Consider the following 18677-nt stretch of genomic DNA (forward strand, 5'->3'; position numbering starts at 1 on the left):
CGTGATGTCCGGACGTGTTTCAATTCGTTTCTAACGTCTAATGACGTATGTAAGGAACAATCGTGTGCGCGTATTTGTCAATATAATTAAAATCATACAAATGGCCGAGCTGCGGTGTAATGTTAGTTAAATTCGTTTAAATTAAATGGGTTAAAAATATTTTTTAAAACATTTTTTGGTTTCTACCTTTACATTTTTCAATAAAAAAATCTTCCAAGTGAAATTAAATATTTATGTATGAAAGTATGAAAAAGTACCATACTTTGCATAATATCTCCTTTCAAGATTAAAAATCCTAAAACATGTGAAGAAAATATCTATATTACAATCCATATTTTCTGAATTAGTTCTGAAAAAATACATCAAGCCAAAGAGCAGATTCAAACAATATATTTATTGTCAAATAAAAATTTATAGTTCCCTCATTTTCCATTGAAAGAAAAAACACAACTTAATTCAGCTCATACAAAACCTAAACTCTATATTCATAAACTTTTGTCGCTATATAAATTAAAAGGCACATGTAAACCTAATCTATATTTATCCCTGATAAATATTTTACTTTCAATTTTTAAACATACAGAGAATTTGCTGCATTTTTACATTTATTGAGATAGAAAGCAAGCAAAGAATTACCATCAATCTTTTTGAATTTTTATTTAGTGTCCAACAACTTGAGGATTATTCTTTCCAGGAGAGAAAGTAGATCTTTCCCTGCCCGTCACCACAAACCAGTTCATTGGGGTTAACAGGGTTCACCTCCAAGTGCAACACAGGACCTCCACACGCAAACATACCGACCTGGAAGAGGAGAAAGAGAGAGGACAGAACGCAAAGTAAGACCATTTGAAATGATCTGAAAATGAATGCGGCGGAAGAAGTTTGAAGCTAATCGGCTTTCTATCCCCGAGTTTGACGAGACGAACGGAACCATTCTCACATCTCTCTATTAAAATATAACGCCGGAGCCAGATGGTTAGCTTAGCTTAGCACAAAGACGTGGAAAAAAAAAAAAAGTGAGCGACAGCCAGCCTCAAGAGCAAATAAGCGCATTTCCCAAAACGTCACAGTTCCTGCGAGACTTTACCTGCTTCTTGGTGTTTCTGTCCCACAGCTTCACCGTGCCGTCGTGGGACGCGGAGATGATGAGCCGCTCGGTCAGTTTCAGCACACTGATCCGGTCGCTGTGAGCCTGGAGACGAAACATCATCATCATCATCATCATCAAAAACAGTGAAGCAACGCTCAGTTATTTCTGATGTTTAGCCAAAACACAGAGCACCAGCTTTAAATGAAGGAATGTTTAAAGTTAAAAGTTGTGTTTAATCTTCTCTTTTTAAATATTGATTTATCAACAACAATTCTGACAAATCATCTAATTATTTATTTATTCAAAAATGCCATATTTGGTAGTTCCGGCTTCTTAAATCTAAGGATGTGAAGCAGTTCTCCATTTGTCTTTCATTGTAAATTAAAATCTTTCCGGTTATTGAACGTTTTGTGACTTTTTATCAACTTATTGAATGATCAAACAAGTTGCAATAATTTGTCTAAAGTGTATAAAGATGTTGCGTATCAGAGTCTCTCATCTCTTACGGGTTTTCTGCTGCTCCACGAGCAAACATCTGGAGGCTCGTTGAACCACATGTTGCCATTCGCGTCCCCACACACGACAAATTCTGAAAGAGCGCAAAACACGTCGGATCGCCACACAATAAACGCAAGACGCAAATAAGCTGCCGTCTGCAGGAGCGGAAGTATGTCGCCAGTGGCTGTAGGAACAGATGCAGTGGAAACAGATGTCTGTACCTTTGTCCACCGATCCAGCTGTTGGCAGACTACCTTTCTCCTCCTCTGCAGTCCCCGCCTCCACCTCCACCTTCCCCGCCTCCTCTTCCTCCTCCTCCTCCTCCTCCTCAATCTCTAGGTTAATTGAGCCGAAAGCGCTCTGGAAACCAATTTTAGGGCCCATAGCAAACTGAGGAATGAAATATGACATATTAATGAAATATGTTGCAAACTAAACTGCAGGTTCCCATGAAAATTGATGCATTCTTGGAATATTCTTTGTTTAATTTAGAGACGAGTTTGGAAACACTCACAATGAAACCAATTCTGATTTGTCCTTCTGCGTGTGCCAGCAGCCACATGCTTCTCTCGTCGTTCTGGGTCGTCCCCAAAATACGGCATTGTTGATTCCAGCTGCATTATAAAACACACACAGAAATAGTTTAACTAAAAAACTAACTTAAAAAAACCAAACCATTGTATTTATAAGCTTTGGTTCTGTAATATTTAGAATAAGCATTTTAAGAAAAGAAAAGATTTTAGCACATGATGTAGCATTACTTCAGGACGCTGTAACTCCCGTATGAGGCGGAGTCTTTTGTGACATCAAATATGGTCCCGGTGTCGGAGACGCCCATCAGGACGGAGCAGTAGTTGAGGCGGATCACGGGGGCTTCCACCGCGTACGTGCTCACCTTCACCAGGCTGCGAGCGAAGCAAACGCGGTTACTGCTGCTATAAACATCTGTCCAATCTTTTGTCCCCCCCCCGGGTCTCTAGTGGAAAGGCAGGAAACTAAAGACGCAGAAAGTCCCGGCAACTCTTTACCTGGCGAGGCGGCGTTGTCCATCCCACACCACCTTCCACACGTCCACGGCGAGCTTCTCGTAGCTGACGGCGAAGCGCTCGCCGGGCATCGAGCAGATGGCTGTGAGGGTGCCGTCCGACACCTGGCGCACACGAAAAAGACACACACACACACTGCGCGTGAGCGACAAAGCCACGAGAACACACACACACACACACAAACGTGTCCAGCTGGCTTTGCGCGGGTTCCTCACCTGCTTCCGGCCGACCGCGGCGCCGCGGCGCCACACCTCCAGCAGACCGGACTCGTAACCAGCGAGGAGCAGATCGCCTCCCCGAGAGAAGCACAGCGCAGCGACCGGCCCTCGCAGACCGCCAGGCCTCTCTGAGTGGAACAGGAGACGCAGGCGAACCGGGTCAGTCCTCACAACCGCACAAAAAAAGTAAAAAAACGCCACGCGCGGCGAGGGGAGAGTCGCACCTGTTGTGCGTTTCCAGCGTCGCAAAGAGCGATCTTCGGAAACCGAGAGGAACTCCGGGAGTCCTTCCGCGAGAACGACTCCACATATTGCACCGCTGTGACCCTGCAAGGTGCCAAAGTGCTCCACCTGCAGGGCGAAGATACAGAGAGTGTGTTCTGTTATGGAGCCATTAGTACTTTATTATTAAGACTAAATCGGGTGGATGTGATGACAGACCTGCAGTGGTTTCCAGAGCTGCACGCTGCCGTCCTCAGAAGCAGTGAACACAGTAATTTCCTCTGGCTTGACTTTTTTGCCCTGGTCTTAAAAAGCAAAAAGAAGTTGAAGTGATCGCTGGCTAACCTGACAGCAGGAGGCAGCGAGCGTGAGAGTTTACCTGCACGTGGCAGGAGCGAGCAGTGGTGAATACTCTGCTCGTGTGCAGCGACGTGGCAGATTTCTACGTTTGTCTCCCAGTTCCAAACATGGAGCGTCCCCCCGGCTCCGCCGGCCACCACATAGCCGCCCTGCACACGGAAAACACACCGGCTCACGAAAACATACCTCACATTTATACGCATCGTCTCCGACGGATGAATGTGGGACATTTGCTCACGAGGCAGCAGATGGACGCGAGCGGATCCCTCAGGTTTATTTCTCGGAGGCAGCGGCCCGCCTGCAGATCCCACGAACAAAGCGCCCCGTCGCTCGAGGAGCTAATCTGTGACAGACGAGGGAGGCAGACGGAAGACACGTTTGCGCGAACTCCACAGGTGCTGTGGACATCGGGGGTGACGGCTCAACCGGCTCAGGTCGGCGACACTCGTGTGGTGAGGATTTACCGCGCAGTCTGGAGTCCAAGCGCAGCTGGTGATCCAGTCTTTGTGGCAGTGAAGGAGCGACTTGGAGAGAACGGCAGGGGAGGAGCTGACGTCCCACACCAGCAGGGCCTGAAAACACAAAGACCACGATACTTTGTTTTTGTCTCAAAAAGATATTAAAAAAAAAAATCACCTTTACTCGAGTGTTATTTGTGTGATTGTCTTTGTCGAGGGAACCTAGTCTGAATACATCATTCCTACAAAACTTTCACCGCGCACAATAAGCGACGCACCTTGTCTTTTCCACCGGAGAGCAGCTGTCCACCGTCGGGGCTGAAGGCCAGACAGGTGACCGCTCCACTGTGGCCGCTCAGCAGCGCGTGAGGCTGGAGCGAGGGGCCGAGGGCCAGATCACGCAACGAGCACAGGACAATGGAGGACTCATCTGACTCAACAGGGCAGAACAGAAGGGGAGCCAACGGTTACGAGGAGACCGGTTCAATCCGACGCTTGTCCCTTTAAAAAAAAACGGACGTTAGGGACGCTCACCTGAAGCTGTGGCCAGGTACGTGGCGTTCTGTGCCATGGCCTGGACGGCGCCCGGCTGCACGTTGAACGTCCCCCACTCTTCCAGCCCCGCCAGCAGCCCCGCGTCCTCGTCCGCTCTCCTCCAGACCCTCACGCGCTTGTCGCTTCCCGCGGACAACAGCAGCTCCGGTTGGCTGTGCTCGGCGTCCCGCGCGACCCACAGCAGGCTCAGGGTGGACACGTCCAGGCCCCCCGAGTCCCACGTCTTCTTCCCTGAGAGGACAATTCCAAACAGTATCGTCCGCTCGCTTCATTTTGTGCGACATTCGAGCAAGAAATAGAATTCAGCTTAATCTCATTAGCAAATTCTAAATTAAGTTTTGTTCATGTTTAATATTTGATATCCAACGACGTCGTATTGGTGTCGTCCGGCGATTGAATGTGAATTATGACATAAACACACCTGAGTCGAGGCTGAAGAGCTTGATGCCGTCCCCGTGGTATCCGACGGCGGCACAGTCTCCATTCACAGCGACGCACAGGGCGGCCGGCTCGGACGTCGCCGACTTCAGCTTCTTCAGCGGAGGCTGCGGATCGCCCTGAGAAACCACACGAGGGAAGCTTTACTTCTCTGAACGCCAGCCGTTGTTTTTTCAATCCCTCTCAAGCGGTTAACGCACACACACGCACGCACGCACACGGCGGGAAGTCAACGCAAGATAGACAAGGCGCTTACGTCATCACTTTTCAATGCGGCGACCGAACGCCCGAGTCCTCCCGACCAGAGCTGCAGCTGTTTTACACGAGAGCAAAAACACAAAACGGAGCGTTTCGACAACGACAACAACGATCCTACGTTCTTGTCCTCTCAACATGAAGCAGTTACTCCTCACCAGGTGGTCGGAGCCGGCGCTGAGCAGCGTGCTGCCTCCGTCCAGGAAGGCGAGGGCCTCGGCGGCTCCGCGGTGAGCCTGGAAACACCCCACGCAGGTGGAGCTGGGCACCGACCACAGCCTCACCTCCCCGGAGATGGAGCCGGAGCACAGCATGGAGGAGGACGGGGAGAAGGAGACGCTGCGCACCGAGCGCCGGTGGCCCGTCAGCGACTGAGGGAACAAAAAACGCAACTCATTCAGCATCACGCGCGTTCAAATTGTCGACAAAAAATGACCCACATTGCAACTCAATAAATCGGCCGGAAGTTACAGGCTCTATGATTGAGACAAGCTAAATATATTTGGATGGTTTCTTTCTTATAAAATGATGTCATGTTGACGTTTCTTAAAAAAGGCTGTTGGTCAGTTGAGTCATTATAATATTGTACATTTCTCCATCTAGAGACACTTTTATTTTTATACGTTTTATACACCTATAAAAGCGTCTCTACGTTGTCTAATGCTGTTTATAAATCATCTTTTTAAACGGCATCACATTTGAAGAGGTGGCTTAAACTCCCCTTATCATCCGGCTTCATAACTCACCGCAAGAGTTCTGTTCTGCAGCCAGTTCCACACGATCACGTTCCCATTCCAGCAACCAGCAGCCAGCAGGTGACCCTCGGGGTCAAAGGTCACGCAGTTCAAAGGGCTGGAGCTGGGCAGGGCCGCCACCTCGTGGCCTTTAGCAGAGGACCAAACCTGTGAAGGACAAAAGCAGCACAACGTAGACGGAGAACTTACAGGTGTGTGGTTCTATTAAATGTATTTCGCTTTTAACCGCAACACGGTGGTTTTACAGTCCTCCTTTCTTTGAAACTGACCTTTAACATGAAGTCCAGAGATACAGTGACCAGGTGCTTCCTGTCTGCGGTGAGGTCACTTCCTGTTATCACGTTAGCGTGTCCCTGGATGAGAGCGGTCCTGCGAGGACGAGGAACACGGGTTCATTCAAACGTCGGTAGCTTCATCAAATGATATCAGGGGATCGAACCGTCCTCCCACCGGCAGCCATTGGCGATGTCCCAGATCTCTATCCGTCCATCGAAGGAGGTGGTGGCAAGACGTCCGTCCTTCAGGAGGACGCAGCTCGAGATGCCGTCACAGCTGCTCACCAACGACTTCACTTCCTGTTTGTAGGAGTTCATTTCAGACATTTTTTGTTGTGCTTTTTCATCTCAATGCGCTCGACAATTGAACAACCTCTTTTTTTTCTTCCAACAAATCATTTCTGGAGAAAACATATTTCAACTTCTGCAGAATTCTTTTCAACGTCATACATTAAACCTTGAACCGCGGGCTGTGAAACCCAATTCAAACCAGCTAGATTTAGTGTCAACAATCAGTAGAAGAAATGCGGCTAAAATGCACGGATTTTAAAGTGAAAACATCATATTTGACGTGCATTGAGCTGCGAGTGAAGAACTTACGTGTCCGGTCCGAGTGCTGATGAGGTGCAGCATCCCCCGCCCGGTGCCGACCACCATGAGCTCTCCATCCGAGCTCCCGACCAAGCAGGTCGGAACGGAAGAGAAAGTCGACACGAGCTCACTGCGCCGGGACACACGCCCCCGTCAAAGCCTCGTTCGACATGGCATCAAACGTTCAGAGAGACAAACTTAAGACCCTCTCACTTGGTCTCCTGGAGAATCCCGCCGGCGCCGCCGCCGTCGTTGTTCAGCCACTCGACGACCCGCGGCCCCCCGCGGCCCGTCAGGCCTCGCGCCCAGATGTGAGCAGCGGTCTCTGGGGGCTCGTTGAGGGCCTGCTGCAGGAACAGAGCCGGCCACGAGGAGAGGAGGGGGGCGTGTCGCCGCAGGAAGCGCCGGCAGTCTTCTAGACGATCCTGGAAGCCAACTGGGAGCACAGGGAGAGAAGCTCCTAAAGGAGGAACAGAAACACACTGGGCGGCGGTTTGTGGGAGCAGTGTGTTCTTGAGCGCTTACGTGAGGCCGCGGACGTATTCTCGCCATCTACACGAGAGGCAGAATTTCACCAACATTAGGATTTTCTTTTGTTCAGACAGGAGTGAACACGACCTTGTTCACGATCCCAAATTCATTTTCACGCACGACAAAGTGACGACCGTCGAACAAGCAGCCGAATGCACGCTCACCACACAGGCTGTAGGCCTCCCGGAGGTGGTGCAGGAGCCCGTGGCGCACGTTTGCGTACAGGAAGTAGTAGCTGGAGAGCAGAGAGTGCAGCGCCTCCACCTGGCCGCTTCGATTCTGACCAAAGCCAAATGGAAAAGGCAGCGCATTTATCACGAGAAACCAGTTAGACAAACCAATTATTATTTAAACTGAGGAGCAATGAGAAAATAAGGTCGGGTAGGAATAGATCAAGTGAGAACAAGGTGCTTCTGGAGTGATGGAATATGACTCACCAGGTTCGCGGGCAGCTGCATGACGGAGTTGGCCTCGCAGAGGAGGAAGGTGTCCGTGCCCTGCGGGTCGGCCAGCGCCCACATGTGAGCTGCGGAAAGAGCCGGTGAGTGACGCGGATTTGACACCCGCGCTGCGTTAACAACAGGCCGCGCGGGCTTTACCTGCCAGCACGAGGTGAGCTCTGGTCCGGTCACTCTCTGTTGGGAGGAGGAAGTCCTCGAAGGCCCTCCTCACCTCCGGATTGGTTAGAGCCAGCAGGTCGTCGGTGTCGCGGCACTGCGACGGACCGATCAGGCTGCGGATGAGAACCGAGAAGGTTTTTTAACTCGCACCTCGTGCGCTTCGTCCTCTAACGTGGAGGAAATGTAAAAGCCCCCCCCCAATCGGCGTAACCCATGTGCCTTTGTAGACTCTGCGCTATGCGGGTGAAGGTGGCCATGGGCAGTCGCCCCTCGGGCTTCCTGGACAGACGCAGCACGTCCTGCCAGGCGAGCCGTCCGTCCCGCGAGGACAAGTCGCTGCAGGTGTTCAGCACAGAGTACAAGTCTCTCTCCCTCAGCCCTGTCGATGGAGAGGACGAGAAACGGGTCGAGACAGTAAACGACCCGCTACCGATTTGCCCCGCCTGTAGTGTTCCATGCAAGTACAGAAAAACGATTAAGACTTGGAGTGGCGGTACCGGTGGAGCTGACGGCGAGAGCGGCCAGGGCCCAGCGGAGCCCCCGCTCGCCTCGGAACCGCGTGCACAGTCGGGCCAGGCTGCGGTGCACCAACTGGCTCAGAGACTGAGGCAAGTCCTGCAGGCTCTCCTTCAACTGCAGACACGGAGGAACGGGGCCGTGAGCACCCAGCGGGGGAAGAAAGCAACGGCAACGTGCGCGCGCGTCGCGACTAAAGCGCGTTTAAACCTTGTCAAAGGAGGCAAAGTTCCTCAGGTCCTCGCAGGCCAGGCGCAGGTAGAGAGGACTCGCTGCTCCCTTCTTCATCACCAGCGTCTGGAGCTGCACGCGGCACATGTTTCAGTTGAGACCAGCGTTGGATTGAGACAGCTTGGGGTAAATGATCAAGTGCACACGAGAGGAACCTGGTTGTTGAATGCGGAGTCGCTGAGTTTCTTCCCGAAGGAGTCCAGTTCCTTCTTAACCATCTCCTTCCGGTCCAGCACGGTAAGCGGCCCCAGCGCCAACAGGACGGCGCCTCTTTTCTCGGCCAGCGTTTGTAACAGTGGCGCTTTGCTTGTGATGCTCAATACCAAACAAACTCCCTGACAAGAAAAAAAAAAAAAACAGAGAATCTGAAACCCCTAAAAATGTAGTTCCATAGATCAGTTTTTGTTCGACATCCAAAACCGTGAATCAGAATCCTTTGCTTTTGCACGGAAAATAACATTTAATTTGAATGTACTTTAACTGAACAGTTCGGAACAATGACAATAAAGCGGGTCAAAGATAAAGAGAAGATAAAGAAACGCGATTCCGTTTCAGGCATTTTTCTGTGCGTGTAACTGACCTGTGGAAGCTGCTGTGGTATCCAATCAGAGTTGAGCTGACCTCGGCCGTCTTGCAGGAGATCCACTCCATCAATGAGCAGCACCACAGCCTTTTCCCTCTTTACGCCACTCAAGAAGGAGTGAAATTCTAACAGCAGATCTCTGCAATTAAAAGCAGTCAAATTGGAGGGAAACGCTGTTGGTGAATCGTGAAACATGCTGCAAGTTCTTTCAAAGGATGCTTGAAAATCCAGCTACTTGTAAGAGCGGGGAAGAGGCGACGCCTCCTTGGTGTCGTTCATCCTTCTCAACCGGCGAACGAGGAATCGCAGCAGGTTTTCCACCGAGCGTGCCGATTGGCTGGCAGCTGTGGAGTAGGCGATGATGTCACAGGCGAGGTTTGTCCTGGACTTGACTCCATTCCTGAGGCCGTCTGCTAGAGCGGCCTGAGTGGAGAGAGAGAGAGAGACATGCGTTTTCGAGGATTCACAACCTGTTACAGTCCTGCATTACATCGTACCTTAAAAGGCAGGTTTTGGGATTAAATGCTTACTCTTCTCAAGAAAAATAAGAAAAAAATGTAATTGACATTTTATAGGACGAGCAGATGATTAATGAATCCAGAAAGCATATCAGGGCATTTCACATCCAAATCCATCCAAGTCACTACATCTTACAGGTAATAGTAAAAGTACTCTGAGGGATGAAAATGTACCATGAAGACGGTTTTTCCCTCCCCGGGTCCGGCCTCCACCACCATCAGCCCCCCTTTGCTCCGGGCCTGCTCCGCTACCTCCACGGCCCCGGACAGCAGCTTCGCCCGGCTGGAGAACTGCCTCCGCAGCGCCTCCTGGTGGACCTCCTGCTCCGTCGCGTCGGACGATGCCTCGTCCTCCTCCTGGGACGCAGAGAACAAGGAGGTGTTTGATTGCTATTTAGTGCTTTTCATTTTGTCCAAACGGAAAAAGTCAAATACTTTTTCTTTAGTAGTTTAATGCTGCAAAGGAAAACAACAGAGAACATTTACTCATTTACTCAATAAATTAGTAATTTAAAATACCAAATATATAGTGCAGTTTAAAAAATATGCATTGTAATAGCATGGATTATATCCAACAGTATATGAAGCCGTTATAAGTAGCTTTTTCTCAAACTTAAAAATTAAACTACCTACCTATCTTTATTTATTTAATTTTAAACATTGATAATGAGCCAATAACAGAAAAATACAACAGTGACAAGAACTATTAAGCATAACAAATACTAAGTATTGTTTGTTGATCATACGTTTATATATATATATATATATACAGACACACACCTTTACAAGTACCTAAAATACTTATTCTACCAATGGTTTCACATAGCTAAGTTTGGTTAGTGAGTTTATTATTATTTTATTTATGGATTTTCTTTTCTTTTTCCTGCGTCTTTAGCCATTATGTTTGTTTACATGGAAAATAATCAATTTATTAAAAATTAATTTATCTCAATGATGCATCACAATAAAACATTCAAAACAAGTTTGGTTAAGAAAGAGTTTGTAAAGAAATGAAAATGACTGACTTCCACAAACAGCGTTTCCACGGCCGCCCACAGGTCTTCCAGCACGGCTTCGCCAAAGACCTCCAGATGTTTCAGATACGATTTCCCCTCCACAGCGCCGCCCCACTCACAACAGTAACTGTGACAGGAAAATACACAAATGGTGGATTCGTTTCAGAATAAAATATTCCAAATTTTCCAATAAACATTGCACTTTGAGGCCGCTTTCAAAATAAAAGTCTTAAAGGAGAACAATTGTAAAGGTGCTGTAGATGCAACAGAGATGACTCACTTCTCCGTGACCTTGACGTCACTGGCCCGGATCCTTCTCTTCAGTGACGCCATTTTAGACTCCGCCTCCTTCGATTCAGGGGCAAAGTCAGATCTCCAAGCCACCGGAACGGCGCTGAGAAACAGAGGGAAGTGAACGGAGACGCACGTCTAACAAAAAAAAAATCTACAACCCGCGACTCATTTGTTCAACTTCAGCAGAACAAAGTGGCTGCTCAGACGAGCGCGTCGGTTACTTGGTGATGTTCGGATCTCTGAAGTAGCAGAACATCCGCTGTTGTGCCGCGTCGGGGTAAAGAGCCTGGAACTGACGGATCTCCATCTCTGTGATGGAGAGGCCCGCTGGGGCCGACGCCAGCTGCACGCGGAGAAACAAAGGATTATTTATCCTAATATTTTAGAGAATCACCTTTCTCATTTCAGGAATGAGGAAACATTTATTGCCAAAATATGTCAAACATACAAGGAATTTGTCTTGGCGGTTGGTGCGTGACAGCAGACAGTGTAACAATAAGACAACAAGACAGCAGTGCACAAGTAATAAAATAAAGTAAAATGCTAATGCAATTAAATTCATTTTAATTTAATTAAATTAATTTAACTTTAAGTCTCACCCAGCTGTGCTGCGGCAGGTCCGGGAGGAGCGGTCGGGGAGGCACCAGGCCGTACCTCTCCCCCAGGATCCCCACCAACATCTGGCTGCGACACACCTCCGACAGGCACAGCTCGGCGGCCCGCCCCGACTCCTCCTCCGTCACGCCCCAACGCAGCTCCACCTCCTGCAGGTGGAGGCGGCGGGAGGCGGCGCGACGCCGCAGCTCCGGGAACACGGCGCGCACCAGGACGTCGCGCTCGGCGTGCATGTCTCTGAAGGTGGAGGAGACGAACACTCGCACGCTGCGCCACCTGAGGACGGAGGGAGGAGCCGGTGAGCGCGTGAGAGGGAGAGGAGGCGTCTCCTGGTCTCTTCAACGTGGAGCAGAGCAAAGATGACCTCAGTTTGGGGCTGGCTGGTATCGGAGCGACACAATTTGTGGTCTCGGGGGCTCGAGCCCCCTCGGGTGGCGGGATGTTGTAGACTTTGTCTAAATGTTCCACGTGGTCCAGCAGCCTGGAGGACCCTCGCTCGGCCACAAACCTGGTCCCAAAGTCAAAGACAAACGTTAACCGTTGTTCTCGTCCTCGTCTTGAGTTAGACGGGAAGTTGGACGTCGGTCATAAATGTGAAGCCTAGCTCGGATCCACCAACCAAAACACGCAAAGCTCAATAATTATCCTGTAATCTTCTTAATCTGCACAATAATCGGAGTATAAAAAGGACAATTTAACACCTGTGACTTCCTGGTCTATTTCCCATTTCATTATTTGTACGGAATAAACAAACAAGTGCTTGAGGTAATAAGTTGGCCTTAAAGTATCCCAGGAACCAGTGACACTGGTCCTGGTCCAGCCTACGACTGGCTGCCGGCTCCGGCCTCATATTTAACAGATATGAGAGGGATCATGGCGTGAAATATTCTACCATTATAATTATATCATAACCAGGAAGCAAAGGAGTGAGCTTTACAACCCATCTAAATCTTTTTTGCGTTTGATCAAAATGGGGGAGCAGCGGTTTTACCTCAGTATTTGGTCACTGAAGCCGTAGAGCTTCACACAGTTCCGGTCATCCACCAACTCTGACTCTCTGCAAATAAACAGAAGTAGCTATAAATTCACGAGCATTATTATTATTAGCATTGACAGGAAACATAAGCCCGCTGAATTCTGTTTGTTGCTATGAATGAACTGTTCTTCCTTTTTGCAAACAAGCAGATGAAAAAGAACCCGTCGCTGCTGAAAGAAGGCGGTTATAAGTGAGCGACGTTGCGCAACGTTAGCTTCTCAGCGCTGTGAGAGTGTTGCGGCAGGAAAGTGGAGCATTACCCGTCTTCCATGTGGATTTGCACCACGAGGGCTTTGTCGTTTACGTCCGTCCTGTAGGTTTCGACGGCCCACTGGATTTCAAGACTCAGCCACCGGTCGGTCAGAACGACGATGTTGTCCACCTGAGAGGCAAATCCCAGAATATTGTATATGCTCACGTTTGTGCCTGTTATATTTGAACATGATGAGCATGAGATATGATCTATTTTTATTTTCAGAAATAGAAAAAGAAGAAATCGACCAACCTTGTTGGACCTGCTGAGCATTGTGGTGAGGCAATGGCAGCGCCTCGCTTCATACGGCATCTCAGAAAAGGCCTGAGTGGGACAGGTTCCATTAATTAAAGCAGGAAACGCTTCTGAGCAAGTTGCATCTCTGCATAAAAGCGCAAATAAATGCATGCAGAGTTTTGAAAAGTCGACTTATGTGAAACACAAGCGGGACACAGAGAGAAAAGAGCCCTGACCTTCATTTGCTTCAGCAAGATCCTGACGTTATGCAAAAGGACGTCCGACTCCAGCTTGACTTCCTCGCTGTTCCTCCAGCTGTGCAAGCAGAGCTGACAGTCCTCTGCACTGCTGGCAATCATCAGCGACAGCAAAGCCACCGCCTCCTTCGCGCAGAGAAGACGGTAATTCGAAAGCATAAAGAAAAGATCACAGTTGAAACAACAACAAGTAAACAGGCCCTCACGGAAACAGTGGGATTGTCGTCTGGCTTCGTTCCGCTCTCCTCCTCCTCCTCCTCGTTTTTCTGCCCGGGTTCCGGCGGGAGGCAGAAGTCCAGTTTCTGACACGGGTCCTTGCTGTCCATCTCGCAGGCGAGCACGACGACGGTGCGTCCGGGCAGCGGAGGCACGTTGTACCGACAGGAGAGCTGCACGGCCGTCTCCAGAGCGCCGCGGTAACGGTCCAGCAGGGCGACGGTGAACTCCTGCTTACTGGGGTGCAGAGACGCAGTCTACACAACACATACTACACATCCACGTGACTATTGTCTTTGTCGTCTTTTTAACGGATCTAAACAAAACACGCTTCCTTTCTGAGTTGCTAAAAACAAACGGAGACGAAGTCGACCCCCCCCCCCCCCCCATACTTGGCATTCATGAGCTGGGTCTTCTTGGCTTTGTAGAGGCGATAGATAAACGGCACTCCCATGGTCACCCGGATCCGGCTCCTCGGAGTCGTCTCCCAGTCCAGACTTTTGAAGCGTCTGCTCTTGGGAATCTTACCCAGGATGCCCTTCAGGATCTCCTGAACGGGGGGCAGCGCCTGCTTCGACGCCTGGAGGGCTGGAGGACAGAGGGGGAGAGCTGCGTGTGATCGGCGTTGCCGTAATTCAGAGGCACACTTCCTCAAGCACGATGACGATGACAATGTGGTAGTTTGTCAACATCTGTATTCTGTGGTTGGCTTTAATACGGGAAACTGGCCAGTCATTGAAATCCCTTCTGAGGACATGGTCAAGGAATCCCATGAAAGGACCAAAGAGAAACTTGTGTCTCACCCAAAGCGTTGAGCTCCATGATGACTTTGTAGGCAGCGAGGAATCTGGTGGGAAACTGACGGCTCTGAACAACCGCTTTCTGTAGGCAGCATCAACGAAAACACAGTCAGCCAACGTTTTACATCCTTTCCAAGAAGGACGACGCAGCGGTCACATCTCACCTTATTGGTCAGCCTGCTGAGGATCTTCTTGTGATGAGCCCCACTGATGCCCTTGGTGATCATGTTCCTCAGGTTCCTCAGCATGGCCATGAAGGGAAGAGACTTATTGTCTGCACGGCAGAGAGAGCGTTCATGTTTTAATAGTCGCAGGTGTGTTGGCTGCTGTGGGACTTTGGCACTACGAGCGCACCTATGAGCTTCTCCCAGGTGGCGGCCTTGTTGCCCTCCTGGCTGAGCAGCCGCTCCCACGTCTCCGGCTCTTTGAGCTTCATCCGCTGCCCGGCTCTCTCCCTGTCCCACGAGCCCTTTATTCCACTGCGGGTGAACGTCTTCGGGTCGGCAGGATACCTGAGGCCGACACAAGAACGTCACGTCCAAGTGAGACAGGCGGGACAAGAGAAAAGGGGATGCAAAACCCCGGTGACGCGCTCCTCGGACTTACTTTTTTCCCAGGATGGCCATTACGTGTTCAGCCGGTTCTTTAATGTGAAACTTCTCGATCATCTTCTTCATACTGAACTCTTTCTGCTTTTTATCCACCACCGCTCTGCTGCCGTCTTCCTTCAACTGCGCACACGGACACACACACACAAACCAGTGGTACCCGCGTTAGTACTTCACCACAGCAGAAATGATTGTGCACATAAGCCCTACAGCTAAATATCACTTCTAAATCTACCGAAGAAAACATTCAAAATAACTCAAAATGTGGAAACATCTGACTTACAAACTTCTTCAGAATAGACTCGTCTGATCGGAGCAAGTTCGCCCATTTTCTCATCTGCTCGTCACTCGGTTTCTGGAGATCAAAGTGCAGAAACAGAAGTATATTTAAAGATTATCAGCAAGGTGTAATGCAAGTATTATAAAGATCTACACGCGTCTTTAACGTTAAACTAAATAAACAGAGTCGAGGCCTCGGTACCTTGGATTTCGGCCGGTTGCGGCTGTGTTTACAGCGGTGTTTGCGCGTGTTGTACTTGGCCAGCTGATACTCGTTGAACTGCTTGAACTTGTCGGCCATTGCCTTCTTCAAGCACGACGGCAGGGAGCGACTGAAGCACTGCAGACACACACACACACACGGGGGGAGGGGAGGGGGGGGGTCATGACGGGGACGGAGCCGACGCGTCCACATGCACCCGCCGAGACTCACCGCGCTGTAGATCCGGACGACCTCCAGCCAGTCCGAGGGCAGCTGAACGGCGGCGCAGAAGTATCGGCGCACGTGTGGCTTGGTGGAGGGCAGATTGGCGGCCAGGGCCAACAAGAAGTTTGCTGTGATGCGGATGTTGAGCTCCTGTCGAGTGTAAACCGCCACCTGAATGGTAGAAAAGAAAGAACGACTGATGAAATGACGATGATGATTAACTCCAGCTAAAGGATTTTATGCTGAACAAGGAAGGAAACAAGGGAACTTGTCAAAATGCAATCATCTAACTGGATTCTTTTTAACACCCTCCGTGGTAACGTGGGGCCTAATTTAACAATTACAGAAGACGTCCTTCCAAGCAGCTGTGATGCGACACGTCAAGGGGACAAAAAAAAACTCCGTCTTAACAAATTATTGGTGTAAAACTGATCCTGCAAGAAAATAGCATATCAATGAATTGATATTGACAAATATTTACATTTAAAGGGAATTACTGACAGACAAAGAAAAAAGTAGGTCGCTCACATGGAACGAGTTCCAAAACAAGTAACCGGTTTTATACTGAAATGAATGGAAACTAAAATATAAAGTCTGCATATATTCACTATTTATTATATTGTACGGTCACTTTGTTCTCTCCTAATTTAACAATCCAATTCATTTGTGGGATGTATTTATGCATGTGCAGTGTTTGCATGTTCCACTGCAGACGTCCATTCACAAATCTTGATACAAAGCTTTGCTCAACGTGTCTTGTCAGGGTTGCCGGTGTTTTTCAGTAGAAGCCTTCGTAGAGATAAAACGTTAACCACAAGAGCGAGTTTGACGTACAAACAGAAACGTCTCCAGATTCACACACAGACCTGCAAACTCACCTTGAGGAGAAACTGCGGGTCGCGGACAGAGATGTCCCTGGACAGGCGGATGACCTTGGTCCAAACGCTCTTCTCCGAGTCCCAGTCCTTCTGTCCCGGTGCTGTGCTCTTATTGACGAGGGAGCAGCACACGGCGTTCAGCAGCAGATACTGGGGGACGGACGGACAGAGAGACACTAAAGGGCGCGTTCATGCAACACAGGAAAACGATCAGGTGGCGGCGGTGCAGAGAAACGCTGAAACAAAGCCAGCACCAAAAACATAAATATGAAGTGTAAAACACTTCCCCCCACCTTCTTATCTTGCAGCTCCTCCTCAATATTTTCATTTGCTCTGTCAATCTCAGCGAATTCCTCTTGTTTGATGAACGTAGTTTGTTCGAGTTCCTCGTTGCCCGACTCCTGGGCAGGTAACTCCATGGCTACCAGTGCATCATCGTCCTCCTCCTCCTCTTCATCTTCTGGCAAAATATCTTCTTCCTCAGAGTACTGCTGATGCAGGAGGCGTTGTAATAAAGCATTTATACCACCAACAGGAAGCATCAAAACATCATGTCCAATACTTTAAATAAAAATGGATCATTTGATTTTATGTTACTGCAAAAATAAATAATAAAATAATTTCACCTACCACACCGGTTTCTTCAAAAGAGCACTGCATCACTTCCTTCCCGCCTTCATCTCCTTCGCCGTGACTCTTCTGTTCCCCACCCACGGCGTGGTGGAGGAAGGGAGGGGCGCCAGCGAAGCGCTCAAGCAGGGAACCGCCGGCCAGGGACGTAAAGAGCGGGGGGTCATTTGGGACGGACGCAGAGGAGGCGAGGGAGAAGGAGAAGCCGGGCGAAAGGTCAGTCAGAAGCCGGTTCTCCGTGCTGAGCAGCGGAGAGGGGCGGCACAGCGGGGTGAGAGACGCGGCGAGGAGGGAGGACGAGGTGGACGAGAGGCGGGAGGGTTGGAGAGAGGACGCCGGCGCCGAATAGCCGGGCTGAGGCATCAACGTGGAGCTCTGAGCCAGGAGCTTGTTTTCCAGACACAGAGGAGCATAGTCGGAGGACAAACGTCTCCCACACGTGACCCGCGGCTGGTCTGCTTGGGCCACGTTGGCCTTCTGCAGACACAACGCCCTCATCGCTGCAGAGAAACACATGAATCAGAGTGTCAACGGCTGTCAGAAGCACACAAAGCTGCACGGCATCAAACATGGGGACAAGCCGCTCAGCAGCATTCTTATACTGTAGATGTTTAAACAAGCATTGTACTGCAGAAGGGTGTGTGCTGCTCCGTAGGTAGGGTCCATAAAAAGTGGACAAAGTCTGGATGTAATCAGCCCAGACAGGCTTTTCCCAGTTTCACTATAGAATGCAAAACTTAGTCAAATTAAATGCGTTAAAGATGACACTAAAGATGAAATGCTAGAAAGAGAAACCTTGAGTGACAGTAAATGTAATTGTAAGCCAAGAAGTGTCCAGTTAGTTAATCTCTAAATTCTTAAATTGTCGTGTTTGAACAGCTACGTTATATTGAGTGCAATATTAACAATGAACAAAAATACTCTACTGCATTAACAACAAGGCCGCCAGTCAGAATGAAGACAAGTGAGACATTAGTCAACATTGGTCCAGATGTCTCATAGTTCCCGTCGGGCGTTGCGATGACTCAAGAGTTTTCCTGGCTGTGGACGCCGAGGCCGAACGTAGGAGAACCTACCGGAAACAAGGAAACCCTTTTAAATCCCACGGACGAAGGCTTTGACTCGCAAACAAAAGTGTCCCCCCCCCGTGAGTGAGGTCTCCTGCCGGCGTGCCGAGGTGCTTGCATCTATTTCCAATCTCCGCAGCTCAGTTTAAGTTTACTTCCTGATTTACTGTGAATGATCTCAACCGAGCGGCGGATGACGCCCCTGTGTCGAGGGCGCTGATTGGTCAGTGTTCTGTGTACTTTATTACCGTAACTACGCGTGTACCGGTGCCCATGCTGAAAACGTAAAACGAAGTCAAATAAC

At 49.5% G+C, this 18677-nt stretch overlaps 1 protein-coding gene across 5 annotated transcripts; it reads right to left on the minus strand.

Moving 5' to 3' along the window:
- Positions 1-375: 375 nt before the first annotated feature.
- tep1 (telomerase-associated protein 1) lies at positions 376-18579 on the minus strand. 5 transcript variants are annotated; one of them, XR_013467221.1, is made up of 56 exons: positions 18383-18547; positions 17307-17806; positions 16970-17167; positions 16677-16826; positions 15805-15969; positions 15574-15711; positions 15376-15447; positions 15091-15215; positions 14839-14996; positions 14649-14758; positions 14488-14566; positions 14077-14272; positions 13675-13921; positions 13448-13594; positions 13227-13298; positions 12982-13103; positions 12677-12742; positions 12050-12193; positions 11670-11961; positions 11292-11413; positions 11057-11170; positions 10786-10903; positions 9935-10117; positions 9478-9665; positions 9240-9381; positions 8815-8994; positions 8639-8731; positions 8410-8545; positions 8132-8291; positions 7892-8025; positions 7730-7818; positions 7457-7571; positions 7287-7313; positions 6975-7197; positions 6771-6891; positions 6346-6470; positions 6165-6264; positions 5887-6042; positions 5299-5511; positions 5142-5198; positions 4869-5004; positions 4427-4678; positions 4171-4322; positions 3899-4006; positions 3626-3777; positions 3454-3583; positions 3294-3379; positions 3077-3203; positions 2850-2980; positions 2617-2738; positions 2350-2493; positions 2103-2202; positions 1810-1978; positions 1597-1679; positions 1088-1192; positions 376-801 (listed from the first exon to the last, which is right to left on the minus strand). XR_013467221.1 is itself a non-coding variant. In XM_040172126.2 (56 exons), the coding sequence occupies exons 2-56, from the start codon at positions 17802-17804 to the stop codon at positions 682-684; spliced, it is 7842 nt and encodes a 2613-aa protein (XP_040028060.2). In that variant the 5' UTR covers positions 17805-17806; positions 18383-18579; the 3' UTR covers positions 376-681. The 5 variants fall into 5 exon arrangements, 3 of the variants coding, with proteins under 3 accessions (XP_040028060.2, XP_040028059.2, XP_077955983.1); XM_040172126.2 differs by having other exon boundaries at positions 3673-3777; positions 16970-17164; positions 18383-18579; XM_040172125.2 differs by having other exon boundaries at positions 3673-3777.
- Positions 18580-18677: the final 98 nt, after the last annotated feature.

This window comes from Gasterosteus aculeatus, chromosome 3 (assembly GCF_964276395.1).
Source record: "Gasterosteus aculeatus chromosome 3, fGasAcu3.hap1.1, whole genome shotgun sequence".
Classification (NCBI taxonomy): domain Eukaryota; kingdom Metazoa; phylum Chordata; class Actinopteri; order Perciformes; family Gasterosteidae; genus Gasterosteus; species Gasterosteus aculeatus.